The following is a 20,667-nucleotide window of genomic DNA, read 5'->3' on the forward strand; positions in this document are numbered from 1 at the left end:
ATGGATACAAGTTTATCCACGTGTATGTATCCTGTTTTTTCAGTCCTTTATATAAAAATAAATTTACTGAATACATTTGATTTTATAGAAAAACAAATTAATCATTAAGTTAGTTATGATTATTTCATCTTTTTTGTTTTGTTTATATTACAAAGATGTATAACTTGAAAAATAGTCCTTTGTGATCAGAATCAGAATCAGAGATAGCAGACGATTATTCACCAGGGACTAAACAGGGAAATATTCTATCATGATGAATCAATGGAGAATATCTGCTTTCATTTACACATTTAATGAAAACAAATCTGTTATGGATCTAATATTTTTACTTTATTTTTTATATGCATGAACAATTCTTAAATGTTTTGCTTCAGTTCCAACTCCAATCAATGTAGCTCAACCTTATTGATTTTTAAAATTTCGGCAACAGAAAAGGATGTAATATTGAGATCTAGTAAAGATTAAGATCCTACATTTAAATAAAAATATTTCTCTGTCTTTTCTGTCTTCTTTATCGATAGGAAGAACCTTTTGACTTTTATGAAGAACTCTCCAAGTATTTTCTTTTTACATTTTTATGTTTATATATTTTTAATGTTCATTTCTTGTATCACTGTTATTACATTTTTATGTTTATATATTTTTAATGTTCATTTCTTGTATCACTGTTATTACATTTTTATGTTTATATATTTTAATGTTCATTTCTTGTATCACTGTTATTACATTTTTATGTTTATATATTTTAATGTTCATTTCTTGTATCACTGTTATTACATTTTTATGTTTATATATTTTTCATGTTCATTTCTTGTATCACTGTTATTACATTTTTATGTTTATATATTTTAATGTTCATTTCTTGTATCACTGTTATTACATTTTTATGTTTATATATTTTAATGTTCATTTCTTGTATCACTGTTATTACATTTTTATGTTTATATATTTTTAATGTTCATTTCTTGTATCACTGTTATTACATTTTTATGTTTATATATTTTTAATGTTCATTTCTTGTATCACTGTTATTTTCTGTTTTTATTTTTTATTTTTTATTTTTGTTCGGAAAGAAAATTAGTTATAAAGTTTTACTACTTAAAAAAACAAAACATGGAACCACATCAGGACCCGCCCGAGCCGGTAACACCACACCGGGCTGTGCTACTTGAACAAGTTCCGAACATAATCATTTTTTGATTCAGTTGAAATAGAAAATGTACTGACTATAACTAGCGGAATGTTTATCCAACATACACTTCTACTGACAATAACATATTAAATATTGTCCAAATTCTTATTGGGCTTTTTTTTTTTTTTTTTTTTTTCCCATCAGGCGTTCTAGACAGACTGCTAATGCGTAGTGCCGAGTCCCACTGACAAGATGCTATGGGATTAGCAAAAAATAGTCCAGATATGCGTGTATCTCCCTGGTCACCGCTGCAAACATTTTTGTATTTAACCCACTGAGATGCTGTTTATTTCCTCTCTGAGCGATGTTTTCTATCATACTCCCCCCCCCTGGAGACTTTTAAAAGCCTCCGAGTAGAGGTGGAGATAAACCTGCCATCACAGCTGTCCTGTTAGCGCCTCGACGACATAACAGGGCTGCTCCGCTGTACGGAACACGGTGTGCTCGTTGTTTCCGAACAGCCCGGCGGGTCAACGAAGACTTCACCGGCGATCCGTCAGACACTACAGTCGTTTTTTTTTTTTTTTTTTTGCGTCTTCTTTCCACGCTGGGCTTGGTTGTGAAATCCCCCCCTCCCACTCTCACCGTGTGGGATGCAGTGGCATTAGCTTTCCTACTAGCCACCAGCTAACTTAGCCTTGTCTTCCTTGTCTATAAATAAACGTGTAGCTCCTCTGGAAGCGGTGCGCAAGTCCAGTGTTCGTGTTTTCTATTTCACTTTGATCGGAGTTTGAATCTCTACATGGTCGCTACAGTGGATTTAAGGCGACTTGAAGAGCGAGTCGGACCCCGAGGTTGGGAACCGAGGTGGCTTGATCTAACACATCAGACCGGCTGGAGGGCTCCGGGTCACAAATTAAACCAGACCGGTGGCCGAATATCATTTTTTTATCCTAATGTTCTGTCAACAGTAGTAATATAACAAACCTTGGCCGAGCCCGGGTTTGCATAACTTCTGTAAAGTTCAGAGGCAGACACCTTGTTTCCGCTTCAGTCTGCAGAGACAGCCAGGTAAACAACAACAACACCATGTCGGAGGATAACAACGCAGACAAGTTCATCAAGGTACGTTTTTTACTAAATCTAATTAATCTTTAAATATGAAACTACACAAGTTGACCTCCTTGAAGTATTCTTTGAGAAACTGGATGCTTATTTCAGGTGTAATTATGAAATGATAAACCTTCTGGACTGTGATCTCTATTTGTCACATGGCTTTTCTTGTAAACAACACAGGGGTTTTTTTTTTTTTGGGGGGGGGGGGGGGGGGGGGGGGGTATTTTTTTACTAAAAGCAGTAATGTGGTTGAGGAAGTTTTAAGATAAACACCTAAATTGGCAGCTTCATTAAACACTTAGCACTCCCTGGTTCTAGGAGATTTTGCTTCCTGTGGCCTGCTCTCTTCAATGTGTCACCGCTCGGGCATTTATATGCCAGCAGCAGTAAAATGTGATCCCAAGTGGCCCTGGGCCCCCCGCTTCCCCCCCTGGCTCTCACAGCTGGGTCAGAATGTGTAATGCTGGATTTACTTGGGGGACGCCATAAAGAACTGGGACACACAACCATTTAACCCATTTGAGGAGGTTATCCTGAAGATCAACTAGTGGTCTGAACTTTAGCCTGAACTGTTTCTCTCTGGAACGAGTTTGGAATAAATTGCTTTATTGATAGTGCACATTATTGCCCTATTTTATTTTACAAGCTCTGCCTCTTACATGTAATGTTGCTCCGAGGTGGATAGGAAGAAAAAAAAAGAATGAAAAAGAGCAGAAATGATAACCAGCTTTGGACGTTATTTGTTATCCAGTGCCTTCAAAGATATGTTGATTCAGGTGTTCGGTGAATACAAGCCCTTTGTCCTTTGTTTTGTAATCGTCACAAATCCCTATTATCATCATCCTTTTTGTGCTTGAACACAGCAGATTAGATTGGCCGGGACTGTTCCTATATTGGTCATGACATGTTGTTACACCAAAGATCAATATATCCTAAGGAAAGAAGGACGGGGACTTGTGCTTTTAAACTGATCTTAATGTTTGAGAGGGTGATTGGTTATTGAACAGCATGTACTTCAAAACAGCACAACACTGGGAATATTGACAAAGTAAAACTATTTCTTCAAATTCAGCACAAATCTGATCCAAAGAAACTCCACCTTAATAATGTTCACCTGTTCATCATCCTATCATATAGAGCTGTATTATAATTATTTTACAGAGTGGCTAAGATTAACCAGACAGTGTTTCTTTTATATCACAGTCAAACTGTCATCTTTCAAGAATAGTCTGTGTTCAGGATCAGCACTGTTTTGGAACTAGACAGGTGATAGTGGCTAAAATGTCTGTTACATAATCCAGTGCTAATACCATGGGACAAATGCATGGCACCCTCACTCAGCACAATGTCCGCAATGTCCGCAAAAATGTTTTGTAAGATGTTTCTTTTAAAGTCATGTGAGACCATCTGTTTGATATTAAAAATAGTGCTTTTTGGAAGCAGTGGGCTGTCACTTTTTAATACATGACAGAATCTGTGCTGATTAATGTAATCATCCATAATCTTGATCCTTTTTTGTGCGAGATTTTTCTCTTATTTTTAGTTTTCCAACATCTGATACATGTGCACGTGTGTTTCCCTTCCTTGACAGGAGACATCCATTCTCGATGAGTACAACATAAACTGGACTCAGAAGTTGGGAGCTGGCATCAGTGGACCTGTCAGGTTAATAACGTTTTTAAAAAACTATAATCAGAACAGTTTGTGCTTTTGTACTCAAGAAATCCTCTGTTTATTCATTTTGTGTGTCCATGGAGAGGGCTTTCATATTCTACAATTTTGACTACCATTGTTTCATATTGCAGAAGTCATACTGGGAGAAATCTGATGTGTTGGGTTCAGTATAGTTGTGAAAGAAGGCCCAGCTTCGCTTGGGGTTGTCTTTTTTTTTTTTTTTTTTTCGTTCTGAAAATAGTTTATCGTGACTCAGAATATTCCAAAATCGCATGAAAGGATTTAAGAGATGGATGGAAATTGATTTATTGCCCAGCCCATGCAGTGCATGACTACGAACGGCTGCCAAAAAAAAAATCTTCCTACATGCTGCTGATGTTTGCAGCTTATTACTTCTCTTGCAATTGTACTTTGGTGTTTTTTTCAGTGGCATGACTTCACCAGCAGTTTGACCTTAACGTGGACATAATAATACATAATGAGAAGATTAAAGGGCCAGATGCAGATGTTACACTGTCACAACGTAATGCTTCATATGTAGGTTGACTCAAAGTTAAGCTGAGACAGGATTTCCAGCATGGCGGCTGATTCCCGGAGCCCCCTGCCGTAACAGATAGGTGACGTCACTCAGGCTCCCCCCTCCACACACACACACACACACACACACACACACACACACACACACACACACACACACACACACACACATCCTTTATATGAATTGTCTCAGCCTCTGTTAAACGGGGATGCACAAGGGATGAATGATGAAACTCAACAGCTTTCTTTATCTGTACATTCCCCTGTGCAGTCTTCCCTCTAATCCTCTTCACAAACACACAGGCAGTTTTCTTTTTTTATCACAGGAAAGCACATATTGGGTGAAATACTCCAAACAAACACCAATGACTGTTTGACTGTTGAGCCTTTTTTTTCCCCCTTCTATTTGTGGAAGCTAGACGACAGGCTGAGGTTTGTTTATGGGACTGTTGCGTTATATTGAAGACAAAATGCTTGTAGTGTTATTTCTCATCAGCCTGCAATCTGAACCAAACCGTAAATGAATGTTACCTGTTTGAGTATCTTTCATACAAACGCCATGATGACTACATTTCTTTCCCTTTCTCAACAAAGTGTGCATAATGACGTGCTTCCTTTCTTGTTTGTCTGGGGCCGAAAATTGGCGGCTGTGCACTCAGGACGTTAGAATGAAGCGTTTGTTCGCTGAGAATAACAGCGCTGCACGTCGGTCCTGTCTCTATGACAACAGTCTATTAGAAACGGCACCTGTATGATTGACACATTTCTGCTACTTTTTTACTATATTATTTGAATTTGAGATTGTTTTTACGCCAGCAGACACGGAGCAAAGAGGATGTGGGTACAAGACACAATCAGTAGGAGACCAACATCCGGTTAATATCTTAGATTTTAAAATGTGCACCGTGACGTCAACAGCGCACTTTCTGAAAACTTGAAAGATTATCAACTCGGAGAGCTCGGAGAGGCCGCACAATAAAAAAGTCAGAGCACTTTTGCGCTGCACTTTTCTCTCGGCGGTCGCCTGCTGCTGCGAACGCTCTCTCCTCATTGAAAACATTTGAAAAATGATGCTGGCGTTGAGTAAAAAAACACTAGGTGGACACCCTGGGCCTAACTGAATAATTGCTGCCTCAGTTTACATCACTTCACGCGGACAGAATATTAGGTAACCACAAAAACAATCCAGAAAGACAGTGGCTGCTCAAACAGCTTCTTATGTCTGATTACGCCGCGCGCGGTTTCTTCTGTGCCTTCATAAGTGAGTTGCTTATTCCCAGACACAGGCTGTGATAGATTAATCTGTGGCACAGAGGCTTATTCAGCAGAGAACAACCTGTTATTTCCTGATGTGTGTAGTTATGGCCTCGAGTGGCAGGAATAACGAGGAACTGACTCATCAACCCTCCATGAAAACACACAAGTAATGATACCTGATGATGTTGATGAACTCGTGATTCATGCCGTACTCTTTGTATTTCTAGTCAAGCTGTTACTAACCCTGGGAGTCATAGTTTTGAAACTGTGAGTCACTTTGTAGACTTTTGCCTTATTCAGATCTTTTAATGATTCTCCTACTCACCTCTCTATGTTTCTAAAGACATAGTCATGTACCAGCCCCCACCCCCCCCCCCCCCCCCCCACCCCCCACCCACCTCTACTGCACTCTGTGATTCATAAGGCAGGCATTGCTTTCCAGTGAAGTGAACTTTGGCCGAGGTGGAGTGTTTCTCTCAGTAATGCTTTAATAGTGTAATCTGAGTTTAAGGCCAGAGGTTGCTTTTTAAAGTGAACATGTTATGCCTTGCTGCTCAGAGGAGGACAAATGACTTCATCTGTTTTCTTCTTTCTTACTTATTTCCAGATTGAATATGAAGATTTGAAATGCGACACTCGTCTGCATATTTTTTTTTTTTGCAGACCAAGTGTGAAACCAAAGGCTGCCACCCAGGATTAGGATTTCCCAAAACAAACTTGTGATATTGACAAAATACTGTTGCTGTCTCAAGTCTTGTCAGCTGCCTAAACCTACAGCACATATTCCCAAGGCTCTCAGAGGGTTGCAAAACATATTTTGTTGAGATACACGTCGTCTGTTGGGTGACACCTCTGGAATACGATGTTTTTCATGCTCAATGTCATTATTGACCACTGCACCCCCCCCGACCCCCGTGTTAGCCTCATGTGGTTTCCATGAAGAGCTGGAGCAAGCTCCTGCCACTTTACCTGATACTGTCAGCCAGTATCAATTATACAAATTCTGGGCTTGTCGCTGTGAACATGTTTTATCACTCAGCATGCATACTCTTTCACCTATTGGACGGAGTGAGACAGTAAAATGAAGCTGAAGCTAGCTATCAGCTATCATCACATTGATGGATGCCTGTGTAGAGGTGAAAAGAAAATGCTTTTCGGATTGAGGACAAACATTTTGCAAAGATAAGTACCGGTGAAAAGGGAATCACAAGTCATATCAGAATCAGATTTTTTTTTGTATTGCCAAGTACATCTACTAGAGGTGGGGAAAAAAAGTTGATGAGATTCTTCTCTTCTAAGATTTAAAAATCAATTTATAACTTCCAAATTTTGGTGCATAAACAGTTAACAAAGGAAATAAAGCAAACATAGATATAATAGAGTATAAAGATTTTGTAAAAGGTCCACTATGTAAAATACAGTATATACTGAATGAAATGATAAAATGACCTGGCTGAAAAACACAACTCCGTCTCTTCTGAAGTTGTGCGGAGTTAGACACTGAAGGAACTTCTTCAAAAATGTTGAGTTTTAAGAGTAAGTTTTTCTTGGTGATTGTTGGTATTGTTGTTAAATTAGCGTGCCATGATCGAGGGATGACACGGCATGCTTTTATGAGCTCCATTCAGACAGACAGCTGCAGATAATGAACAGAAGAAGGAGAGAGGGATCAGCGGATGACATAAAGTCCATTCAACTCCAGGCTATCTGAAAATGTGTGAGATTGTTGGAAACATTTTTGTAAATGGTCTAAAATGCATTTAACCTTTTTAATTCAACTCTAATCATACATTTTTACATGAGGTACACATGACAGATATAATATATATGTAAGGAGAATCCCTCAGACCACCCTGATGTCTGGTCTCAGTCCTGAATAACCCCATGATGTTTCATATCTTAGAACATAAGAAGTGATAAACTGTAATCTAGATCTGTATCGAATCATATATCAGCTCTCTGTCGCATCATGGCGTGTAATATAGCATGAAACATGATACTGCTTTAAATAACCATGATGAGTTTGTTTTATATGTATAGGTTATTTGAGTTATAAGTTTAGTGATTATAGCACCTTTCCTTTGACGAAGTATTAATTCCAGGTATTAATTATTTATTTTGGCCCCTGCCCCTTTAAAACTCTGCACGTGTTTGTGGGGGCCACTGACATGCACAGAGACGGGAGCAGGAGGAGAGTCTTCGGTTGAGCATTTAAACAAAATATTGTGTTGGAGTTTGTGATATTCTAAATTCTACTTTTAAACTGAAAGATTTTCATTTTTACTTTTAGTTGCATATCGGTTCTAAATATTGATTATCGGTCTCACAGTCTACTGATAATCAGTATCTGTATCAGCCCTGAAAACTCAATATTAGTCGACCTTATGTCAACTGGGGTGATTATTGACTCGTGTTTTCTTCCTTTTTAGAGTTTGTGTGAAGAAGTCATCTCAGGAACGCCTGGCCCTGAAGATCCTCATCGATCGCCCCAAAGCAAGAAATGAGGTGAGAGGGGAAACACACAGCGGTTAATGCCTGTTTGTTGTATCAGTACACTTTGTTCTGTCTGTCGACCTGTTGTCAGTCTAATTTAAATCTGGTATTCTTTCCTTGTCAGTCTGGCTTCTGCTTTCTGTTTGTACGGGCTTTGTTTTCAGTAACATTTTCATCCTGTGGTGAACCGAGTGTCTCGCAGGCTCACCATGTCATTAGCAGCCTTCTGTTTCAATCAAGCAGCTCATTCAGCAGTGGAGACAAGCAGCACAGACTCTGCTTTACAGAAGCCATCACTGCCAAGCTGTGAAGCTTTCACTGACAATAATAATAATTACCACCAAATTGTTTTTGTGTAATTATAATTTTAGTTTTTATAATTATTCTTATTTTTGTAATTTTCAAATTAATCTTTTTTTCAATAAGTTGAATGTTAAATTCAGGAAAATAAGAATTTTAAGTGTCTGACTGGAGGAAACGAGGCTTTTAATTTTTAGATTATTTTGCATTGCAAAAATGAAAACGTAATAAATATTTTAGTGACTTAGTCGTACACGCTTTTTGTCTTCTTCAGGTGCGTCTCCATATGATGTGTGCCGACCATCCGAACATCGTGCAGATCCTTGAGGTTTACGCCAATAGTGTCCAGTTCCCGCACGAGTCCAGTCCGAGGTTAAGAGCTCTGCATGTGTGGGAATGTCTTACTATGCTTTTGCTCTGGTGTCAGACTTTATTATATATATGTATATATAATCTAGTGAGAGGCAAAGAGGTAGAGACGAGGCGGGTCTATTGCCTCCTGTCAGTCAACTCAGCCACGCCCCTTATTAACTCATTTATACATAACTTTTCTGCTTAATATTATCCAAACAAATGCATTACAAAAAAGATTCACTGGTACAGATTGGATTAGGAAAGGAGCTCTAGAGACAAAAACTGTTATTTGAATAAAACGTTAAAAATTAGCTTTTAATTAAGGGACCTATTCGGGATTCTGTGGCCTTTGCAGCTATCGTCATGTGGACACTTTGAGAACTGCAGTTTTTCAGGAGGTTGCTGTTTTTAAAAATGCGTTCAATATACAAATATAACAATACAATACTTTGTTGTCCCCCAGGGGGGAATTTGTTCTCACAGCTTTGCACGTTTGGTACACATAACCTTGGCCACAGTTCCACAGTCTTTCTGTAGGAAACACTGATGGATGTAAATTGCAGCTTCGAGGACGTACAACTGCAAACTGGTCATCAGTTCTCCTCCTCTGACTCTCGACACCTCCTGTTCTTTTTTGTTACAGAGCGAGACTCCTTATCGTAATGGAGATGATGGAGGGCGGTGAGCTGTTCCACAGAATCAGTCAGCACAGGCACTTTACTGAAAAGATGGCCAGCCAGGTCACTAAACAGGTAAGTGAAGACGCACATTTACAAACACTCATTTCAGCACATCAGGAGCAGTCTCTTTTTTTTTTACTTCCACATGTGTCTCCAGTTTACTTTTTTTTTTTCTTTGAGTGGAACACTTTTTTCACATTTTGCAGCAGCTTACGTTGTCATTTGTATCAGCTTCAATGAAGTTGCATATCAGGCAACTGACCAATGAGAAACATGGTCAAAAGAAGCAACACACACCAGCTCCACTCATGTGTGTTTTCAGTCTGCTTTGAAACACACACACATGTTGATGTCTCAGTGATGTCTCTCTCCAATGTAGATCAGTCAAGCCTTGGAACATTGTCACTCTCTAAATATTGCACATCGTGACCTGAAGCCAGAGAACCTGCTCTTTAAGGATAACTCTCTGGTAAGTTGCATTTTAATACTGCAGTTTAAAAACGGCGCACCACTCCTGATACCACTGCAGATGTTTTTGCACTAATTAGAGAAACAACATAAAACTTGCAGTTTATACTAGACAGGAAAATAAACTTTGTTGCAGGCAGACCTTCACATGTAGAGAAATTGAAATCTCATTGAATTTGGACAAAATTCTGCATTTAGTGTGATAAACTTAGAAATCTACATAACGCTAGCAGCAATTCAGCCATTTTTCTCTAACCTGAGTATAGTCAGTTTGACACTTCTGTTCTTGTTTTTGTTTTTCTTGCCAAATGACACACAATCATATTCATTTACATGATTCATACCGATAACTCTTGACTATGTCTGTTACACAGGATGCACCTGTGAAGTTGTGTGACTTTGGCTTTGCCAAAATTGATCAAGGAGACTTGATGACCCCTCAGTTCACTCCCTACTACGTAGCACCTCAGGTAAAAAAAAAAAAAGGAAAAGGAGCGCAAGACTGAACTTAAAAATGTTTTTGAATGATTATGCACAGATTTTCGTCTTGATGAGGAAGTCCTAAATTCTGCAAAAAAAATTGAGCTGAAGCAAATTTCTATGATGTTTCCCCTCCTGCTGTTTTTTCTGTTCAGGTACTTGAGGCTCAAAGAAGACACCAGAAAGAAAAGTCTGGAATTATACCTACCTCACCCACTCCTTATACCTATAACAAGGTGAGGCTCAAAGGTGTTGAACTAATGGTGTGTTCCATTTGATCTCAGAAGTTAGATATTACGAGTTCCCTGTATAATATGTCAGCAGGAACGCCCCCCTGAAGTCGCAATTCTGACTTGGTAACTCAGAGAACCTTCAGTAGTCCAATTTAAAAAATCCAACATTGTTGCTACGTGTATCGTGCAGTCTATTTGTGGACATGTTGTCATGACATTTTCAGGCGCCTATAGAGTGCAAATGGTTTCTCATTAATGTTTCCTCTCTATTATCTGCAGAGCTGTGACTTGTGGTCTCTCGGCGTGATAATCTACGTGATGCTGTGTGGTTATCCTCCGTTCTACTCCAAACACCACAGTCGCACTATCCCGAAAGACATGAGGAAGAAGATTATGACGGGCAGCTTTGACTTCCCTGAAGATGAGTGGAGTCAGATCTCTGAGATGGCCAAGGACATTGTACGCAAGTGAGTCATTCGTCTTTTTCCCCTGCTCGGTTCTACTCAGCTCACATGTCTGCACTCCATGAGCACAGGTGGGCTGTAAATGTCCACCTGTGAGAAGACATTCTTCATGATTTAGTTCTTAATCTTGCAGGGGTAAAAAAACAAGTTTGTTACTGTCCATTGTGTTGAAGCCCAAACACGATTTGGATTTTGATGTGGATCCATTTTGTACCATCTGGTGGTACTGCTGTGGTTTCCAAAACACATAAAAAAAAAAACTACCAGTTTCTAAAATATTATTCTTGTTGTTTGTCCCCCACTTTGTATTGTCTCCCTATCCATTTCCTTACTTTTTTTGTTTGTATTTTGCCTTCTTTTTTTTTTTTTCATGTGTTTTTTTCTGTGTCCGCTCCCTAATTTGTACTTTTTTCGATAACTTGACCTCTCCCCCTGTTTCTCCCCTCATCTGCTCCGTGCAGGCTGCTGAAAGTAAAACCAGAGGAGAGACTGACTATTGAAGGAGTCTTGGCTCACCCTTGGCTCAACTGCACTGAAGCCCTTGACAACGTGCTGCCCTCTGCCCAAATGATGATGGACAAGGTGAGTGGAAGGTTAAAGGTGCAGAAAATCTTCCATTGCACTTTTCACTTTTCTAACAGAGATCCTGATGTGAAGAAACCTGCCTATTAGGCCATTGGTGTTAAGTGATAGGATACGCTTTAATTACTTATCCTATGATTAGAGGGAAGGAGCCTCTAGACCTCCTTGTTTCCCAAATTCAAAGACGTCTTGGTTCGCTATAGGTTAGCTGCCCATATTTCACGGTCTGTTCTCTCCTCTTCCAGGCGGTAGTTGCAGGTATCCAGCAGGCTCACGCAGAGCAGTTAGCCAACATGAGAATTCAAGATCTGAACGTCAGCCTGAAGCCCCTGAACTCTGTCAACAATCCAATCCTCAGGAAGAGGAAACTACTTGGGTATGATTGATTTTTTCTTTTTGTTTGTAATTCAGATGTTATCCTCTTGTGATTTAAAAGTTAGTAACAGAAGTTTTTTTTTTTTTTTATGTAACAAAAATACTGATACGGTAAATGATGCATACAATTCTTCCAACATACAAGGCTGGGGTTTTACGGATTTTTTTTAAGGCTGGAGACATTTCAGTACTTTGGTGAAAGAGACGCACTTTGTCTGTAACTCTGAAACTATGTCAGTTCTTTTATTTTTTCTAAATTTTCTTTTTTAAGGGGGGGGCTTTATGCCATTATTAGATAGGACAGCTGGAGAGAGACAGGAAATGTTGGGAGGAGAGAGCAGGAAGGACGCACAACAAAGAATGACTTCACTTTTTTTTTTTAAAGGCAAAAAGAGTGCATGCTCCACTTTTCAGAAAACGTGTGCTCAAACAGGTGGTTTGGATATTTCCCCTTCATGACATCACAAAGGGTAGTAACCCCTCCCCCAGGTGGGTGACACTTCCACAGCTAGGTGTTTGTTCTGTTCTTACTGTTAATAATAGGGCATGGTGCCAGAAAGCACAAACCACCCAAGCCCTTCCAGAGAGGGGGCGTGGTCAGACACAGCTCATTTGCATTTAAAGCTACAGACACAGAAACAGCCTGTTCTGAGCAGGACTGAAAAAGAGGGCTTTATAGACATGATCAAATAGACAGACACGTTTTGGGAAGCTCCGAGACTTATTTAAACTGGTTGATAAGGAGGATTATATCTGACCTTTCATGGATCCCTGACTCTGTCAATGCAGATAAGGATGATGATGATGATGAGGATGTATTTTCCTGTTTTGTTTTTTGTCCTGTGACAATCACATGGCTGATTATTGTACTGATAGGGTACAGTTGTTCTTTGTGGTGATGATGCTTTATTTATTCATTCTTGCATAAATCACTCTGTTACTGTTACTAAATATTTCCTCAGTTACTTTTCTCTTTATTCCCTCTCTAGCTACCTGTGGCTACAGTGTTTCTTTTCATGTATTCTAGGGGTCCTTGTTTTTGATAAAAATGATCAAATATTGTTCTCAAATTTGTTTTACTGCAGCCCCAAGCCCAGTGATGGTTTCTTCATTCACGACCCAGAGAACGGAGGGGAAGACTCCAATGTGGCGCTGGAAAAGTTACGAGATGTCATTGCACAGTGCATTCTACCACAAGCTGGTCAGTGAACTCACCTTGGTGTTGTAAGAAATGTTTACATGCTAGACGAAAAGCAGACTATCAACCAGAATCTTACCTGAGAATAAACTAGAAAAAAAAACATGCCCTGTTTACTATGTATGTAAATATATATCTGTACACCACAAATAACATATCTGCTGTTATTCTAAAGATTATTGCTTTAAAGCCAAATGTTTCTGCAGCACATCCGTTCTTTAACATAAATTCAGATTGGCCATTTTGGATCCAAAAAGGGGTGTTTGATTAACTTAGCACTTTGCTTTTCAACGAAAACAACTTACAATAAGTAAATGTCAGAGTTATTTTTAGATCAGAATAGCTCTGAGTGATTTGTCGAGCTGCAATTTACATCCATCAATGTTTCCTTTGTTTTTGTTCATCCAGGTGAGAACGAGGACGAGAAGCTGAATGAGGTGATGTATGAAGCATGGAGGTTCAACAGAGACTGTAAACTGCTAAGAGACGGCCTGCAGGGGCTCAGCTGGGACGGTATGTACAATTCAGTAGTGATGACCTGCATCCTATTCTGTCTTTAAGGTCCCTTGAATATTATTCTTCCTTTTCAAGAAGGGCTGCAATGCCTTTATTTTAGAGGACAGTGGCTAGAGTAGGACATTTTGGGGAGAGAGTGGCGAATGACATGCGGGTAAGGAGCCACGAGTCAGACTTAAGATATTCATTATTAATCCTGCAAGAGGAAATTCAATTTTACACTCTGTTGTTGAACACGCTACACACACATAGGCTGAAACACACACACATTTCCAAACAGGATCCCATGGACTTGCACTAATGGAGGGATGTCAGAGTGAGGCGGTTGCCCACACTGAGCGCTCCTGAGCTGGTTCATTTCCTTGCTCAAGGGTACTGAACTGGCACCTCTTCGGCTGCCAGACCAATTTCCAGACTTGGTCTTGAACCGGGACTTGAACCAGCGACCCTCCACTTCCCAACCCAAGGCCTTACAGACTGAGCTACTGCCGACTTGAACCTGGGCTTTCCAGCTTGAGAATCATAGCATCCATACTTGGGGCTCAACCTAACAGCAAGGCCACAAGTGCCCGGTCCCGCTTTTGACAAATGTATCGCTCTCTGTGAATCTTTTCTGTGCAAAATGAAAAAAGGCTGTTTCCACAGCGTGCTGTAGCTTGTTTTGTCCAACACATACGCCACAGCAGTGGTTTCAGACACTGAAATAACAACAATATTGAAACAGTCTATCGCTATGCTGATGACCTCTTTTGCTTTTGTAGGCTCTAAAGACACATCAATATTAATTTCAGTCTGTTTCAGAACCATCTAAAAACTCCTCACAGGATCTTTGATTTTATCTTCTGCATTTAACCATCAGCTCTTTCTTTGCAGGACGATCGTTCTCAGACAGAGTCGACCGCCTGAAGTTGGCTGAAATAGTGAAACAGGCCATCGAAGAGAAGACGAATCTGGAAGAATCGCATTAGCAAACGCTGTCTTTCTATCCTCTTTTTATATTGTTTATTATGACCCTTTTTAACCCACATCTGTAAAGAGGCTTTTTTACGTGAAAAGATGCGCAAATGTTTTTTTTCTTTCTTTTTCATGAACTCACTTGCAAAGACCTATTGTACAGCTGTAGAAATATTTCAAAGAGGACTTGCTTGTACTCGATTTTTTTATTGGACACTTGCAAAGAACATTGAAGAAAAAAGTATATTTTCATTTTTGCAACAAAAAAAAAAGAGAGAAAAGAAAAGAAGACGTTAGTTCTAGACGTTATTTTCCAGGAGGGCGGTTTTATTAGCTCCTTGTCCTGGACATCAAGTTTTTTATCCCAGTAAATTCATTTTATTCTATTTTCTTTTCTTTCAAACATCCTAAGAGTTTTATTTATTTAAACAAAGACTTTCATTATTTTATACCTTACTTGTAGCCTGGCAGTGGGCTCAAGAGAAGCTGACTGCAATGTGATTTAGTTCTTCCACACAAACTCTGAATCTCAGACTGACTTTAAATAATATAAATCTTTGTTTTGTGTAACTTTCCCTTGACCTTTTTGTTTTGTAAAGGTCAAGGAAGAGTGGAAATGGAGAAAAGAAAGTGTCATGAAATAGACTAATTAAACAGCAGATTCCTTCTGTTATGAACTCCTTTTTTAAAGAGGCTTCATAAATAAGACTGAAAAGGCGTAAACAATGGCTGGGTTTCTTTCTTTACTCATAGATCAATTACTTTTTAGCCCAATAATTCTGAACACAAAGTTCTTTTTAACCCTTTCTAGTCTATGAGATTCCGTTCAAAGTTCCAGTTCAGTTATGGCCTTTTTTTTTTTTTTTGCCCAAAGAGGTTCTATTTTCAAGAATAATATTTGAAGTTCAAAATGTGAGTTTTAGCTCATCTGCGTGAAGCGATGATGCTGTTTGTCAGCGTATGAAGTTTTGGATCGGCAGGTTAAATGAAGTGAATTTTTTCCAAGTGTAAGGGTAAGAAAAGTTTGAAACAGCTGTCGATTTTATACGTCTTCCTCTGTCTGATGGAATTAAAAAAAGAAAATGTCTTAAGTAAAATTTAGAACTTAAGTGTTTTTTTTAAATTTTTAGCTTCACCTACAGTGAAGAGAGGAAACACTTTTTAATTTTTACTTTTTCCCTTTTGATTTGCACGGTTTCATCATCTGTAGTCATCAATATTTCCTTATTGGTTTAGCCATTGTGGACATGTACGTGCAACTCAAGACAGGTAACACAAGTACTCCACTTCACATTCAACTGTGTTAAAGAGCAAGTGTTTTGTGTTTGCTCCACTTTCTTTCTTTGGCTGGCCACATCACTGACTGTGCACAGCTTGACATTTGGCCACCTACATCCAGCTCGTAATACTGCAAATTCAAGGGCTTTGATTAGTGGTAATCCAACACTATATAGATAAGTAAATGGCCCCCCCCCCCCCCCCCCTCCCCAAGTTGCTCCTGCTGCTGCGTCAGCATTGTTTAAATGTGTATGAATGGGATTAGTTAAAACTGATGGACACTTTACATAGCAGCCTCTGCCATCAGTGTGTGAATGTGTAGGTGTGACCTGCGGTATAAAAAGTGCTTTAAGGAGTCAGAAGACTAGAAAAGCGCTACACAAGCTGAAGTCCATCTTCGAAATGATTACTTTAAGACCAGTCTTCATCTGTCAATCTGTGACTCATTATAGTTTCTACTGGAAGTCAGAACAGGGTCTGGTTATACCTGTTTGAGTAGTATATTACAAGAGCTTAATTATTTGATTGAGAAACTCCATGCACGAGCATTCAGTGTTTCAATCCATCAGTATTACTGTCTCGTCTTTCCTATTTTATTTAAAATGGTTTAAGTACCAGAAGTCCTCCTGATCAGTCTCATTCTTTTATTTGTTACTAACATCATATCATGTATTATCCAGAGTGAAACTACCCCTGCACTGTTTTATTCTCAGCATATCTGATTATTGTTTTTCAAACAAGGGTAAAAGAAGGGATCAATCAATCAGGCTTCATGACTGAAAGGGTTGACTGAAACTTCTCCTCTTCAGTGCCTGATCATTTCTTTGTTTTTTGTTTATTTTTATTTTCTTTAGATATATGATTAAATTCCCAAAAGCAGTCTTAAATAACAATACTGCATTCATCATTTCTCTATGACCTTAAGGAAACAGTATTTTTTGAAGTGTAAGCAGACATTTTTTTTTTTTACCGTTTTGTTGCTGTCTTTTGAAAAAACTTGAAACCCCACATTTGGTGATTTTGCATCATTCAGATGCTCTTGGGTATTGGGTGGTCCTGTCATCATCGAGATAATTACCATACTAAATAAACATTTTAAACAGTTTCCACAAACCTAAAAACAGGGCTGAAATGGAGACAGGGCAGTAAGAATTTGTAGTTTGGTCTTTTTCACACCATGTGTAACTGAAACATCTACAAGCCTTCTTTAGTACCCTACATGTCTGTATTTCCTATTCTGATTCGGTTGGATATCCTAAATTCAAACAATCATTGTTAACATAATTCAGAGAAGTCCCTTTTGATTGTCATGCGGTTTAAAAATACTGATAATCTTTTTTGTGGAGGCCTTATTAAGTGGCTTAAATCTATGCGCAAATATGCCTTTTTAATTAGGCTACTATTATTACATCTTTACTATTTAGTTACTACTAATAACAGGATGAAGGAGGTGCTCAGAATTATTTAAAGTAGCCAATTAATTGGCGTCTTTTTGGGCTGTGGTTGGTTTCACTTTAGTATGAAGGCTTTCATTTCACATTTGTCATTGGATTGGTCTTTTTCATACTTTTGAAAAAAATTCACTGCTGATAATATGTCTGTTCTCTTGCCTAGATTCACATGTAATAATGCTTGATACCACTTGTGTTTTCCATTTTAATATAGCCTAAGGCGAAAGCTAGCGGCCAAGTCCGACGGCAGCAAAATCCGTACACCAACATATCTCGTACTGTATCATTTTCTGTCTTTTTGTATAACCCCGTTTCAAAAATTGACGATTGAAATAAAAACATTGTCTCTTTTATAGGCGGTGAATTTTTTAACAAGCTTTCCGGGATTATCAGCAGAATTTTTTTTCTGGTGTTCCATCGAATAATGCTACCTATTAAAATGTGAGCTCTGCGCTTCTAATGCGCATGAGCAGATCCACAGCTCTGGGCACCTGTCATCACGCCACTTCATGCAAACTTCTCCTGAAATCTTATTTAATGGTTTTGTAACTGAGAACCAAAACCTGCCCAGAAATCCAGTACATGTCTTTACAGCCACTGATTACTGCCTTGTGATTTTATTTTATTGTTTTGAACGAACAAACATGTAAACGTGTTAAATAACTTGTGCAGGTTCTTTTTCATTGTATTTTCTTTTAGGGTATGAATTATTTTTTTTCTTGGAGATGGTATCAATCCAACAATAATATTCATCGTTTTCCTATTTGACAAACTTAAATGTGCAGAAGTCAGGTTTGTTATTTGGTTTATCGTCGTTTGGATCATTCATTTGAGGGCACAATAACTTAAATTGACCGTGTTGCAGAATCTGTAGAGTCTTTCAAAAATGTGGAACCATATAGCATTGATTTCTTTGACCATGTTTTTAATGGACGTGTGACAGGGAGAGAGTTTCTAACTAATTTGTGTGAGGGTGGATTTGTAAACTTAACCTTATTTGTGTATTTGGAGGCCTATCATTAAATCAGAGATGCTTCCTTTACCTACAAATAATATTTATATCCTTTTCTACCCGAGTTCTGCATTACTGTTGAAGGGTGGTGTGGTTTTTATTTGGACTTTGTTCTGTGTAGTCTCGGCATGTTTCTTGATATTGTTATTCCTAACAATGAAATTCCCAAAAGGAAACAAACAGTCATGCTTAGTTCGAGTTTACCTGCTGTTTCATTGCTCAATCTGGCTCAGTGTTACTAAAAAACAGGACATCTGCTTATGACAATAATAGTACTGCTGTGGAGCATTAGTTGCTGCAGGATGTCCTTCAGACTGAGGTTCAGACTAACCATGCTTTGACAGATTTCACAGAAAGTATCTCTTGTCTGCTTATTGAAAACGACCTGAAAGGCAGAAGTGTTTTAATCAGCACTCCTACTCTTTACAAACACCATTTGCCTCCATTCTCACCCATGCTGTACGTGTATTCTCAAAGTACCGAGGTGGGTTTCTTGTTCTTTGAGTTTCAAGGATTTTTTTCCTTCACTTGGTCTGGCATCAAAAACTTCACTTTTATTTTACAGTCTCCCCCCCCCCCCCCCCCCTCTGGTATGGCAGTTATGTAGCATGTAACCTTCATGAGAAACTCGCTGTATTTCTATCTATACATCTATTTTTGCCCTTTCTGTCTTCTTCAGAATGTCATCAACATGCTGACTTTGTAATAAAGGAATTATTTGACTTTTTGAACTTTTCTACATTCCTGCTCATAACAATGTTCAGCCCATAATCGCGTTTCCTTACATGATAAGTTTGGTTGTATTTGTTTACACACTTACACGTAGTAATGGGGAATTTGCCGTTCTGTGAGAAGCTTTAACTCATTAACTATAATCCTTTACATGGCTTCTGCCCAGGGGCTAGTCCAGACTTTTTCAACGGGGGTGGCCCAAAAGGGGCCCAGACTTATGCAGGGGTGGTATGAAGTTTGTGTGCACAAACAAACAAATGAATAGCATGTCCTATGTCTTGTCTCTTAACTTTAAAATGTGACACAATAGAGCAGCAACGTAAGGGTCTTCTTAACTTAAGTCTTTAGGTACTCATAAATAAGATGCATTGATAAAAGTCACAATTTAAGAACTAGATTTAAAGGGGGGGCCATGGCACCCCTCTGGACACGACCCTGCTTGTCATTTCACACAGCACAGAGGATTACTGTACACTTGTGATGTTTTCTAATATACCTTTATCTACTGTCAGCCTTAAAGAACTATTCCATCCAGCGAGACATTTTAAGTTAAAAATCTTTTATTGCGGGTTGAATACAAAGCAGATAGGAACAAAATAATTAGAAGAAAAGAAGCAAAACATGTTCACATTGATACATAACCAAAACATTCGTTCGATGTTATGCATATCTAAGGCACTTTTTAAATCTAGTTTATTCGTCGGAAAGCAGCATTAAGAACCAGAAATTTGCTCCCAGAGTTACCAAACAATCAAAAGCTTGAAAAGTGAAAGAACAATTCCATTTTACACAGAAGAAGAAACTGAAGTGATGTTTGTGACGTGGTGGAAATGTTATAACACAGACCAAAACATGTGGTACAGTAACAAATGAGATGCATGATATTATGAAGGAGAGGGAGAGACTTTTCAGATAACTTTCGTCCAATTAAGCCGGTTTATGCACATCATTTTATTTGACCAAGCAGATGACACAGACAAGTTTCTCATGGGCTCCCTCAGCCCGTCCCATTTAAAGAGACGTTATAACATGTTGCAATGATCCCAAACAGATGTAATTGTGCCCTGTTGTGATAGAGCCCAGGGCTGCAAGTGTTTACACATATGTAGTTCATTTCTTTTAAGTGGAGCATTTAAACTTAACCGAACACAGACCATATCAATCTCTTAATCTGCATTGGCACTTTAATGCGCAGTGTAAATGAGCTAAACATAATCTGTATGTTTGGAATGTGTTTCCAAGAGGTTTGCTCCAATTTGCACTACAACACATATTCTGCCCCTTAGTCCACAGTGCAGCGAGTGCTCCTATACAAATCCCCAACATGTACAAAAAAAATGCGCTGGGCAAGGCAGTAGAACTGTAAAAAGAAAAAAAAAAC

General features: G+C 38.7%; 1 protein-coding gene across 2 annotated transcripts; it reads left to right on the plus strand.

Moving 5' to 3' along the window:
* The first annotated feature begins 1,830 nt into the window (after positions 1-1,830).
* On the plus strand, positions 1,831-19,281 carry mapkapk5 (MAPK activated protein kinase 5). 2 transcript variants are annotated; one of them, XM_061038691.1, is made up of 14 exons: positions 1,831-2,257; positions 3,840-3,913; positions 8,146-8,221; positions 8,784-8,881; positions 9,507-9,615; positions 9,923-10,012; positions 10,386-10,481; positions 10,647-10,727; positions 11,004-11,191; positions 11,650-11,770; positions 12,016-12,146; positions 13,231-13,346; positions 13,752-13,856; positions 14,733-19,281. In XM_061038691.1, exons 1-14 carry the CDS (start codon positions 2,222-2,224, stop codon positions 14,825-14,827), a joined length of 1,416 nt encoding a protein of 471 aa, XP_060894674.1. In that variant the 5' UTR covers positions 1,831-2,221; the 3' UTR covers positions 14,828-19,281. The 2 variants fall into 2 exon arrangements, with proteins under 2 accessions (XP_060894674.1, XP_060894675.1); XM_061038692.1 differs by lacking the exon at positions 9,923-10,012.
* The last annotated feature ends 1,386 nt before the right edge of the window (positions 19,282-20,667 follow it).

Source organism: Labrus mixtus, chromosome 5 (assembly GCF_963584025.1).
Source record: "Labrus mixtus chromosome 5, fLabMix1.1, whole genome shotgun sequence".
In the NCBI taxonomy this organism is placed as follows: Eukaryota; Metazoa; Chordata; class Actinopteri; order Labriformes; family Labridae; genus Labrus; species Labrus mixtus.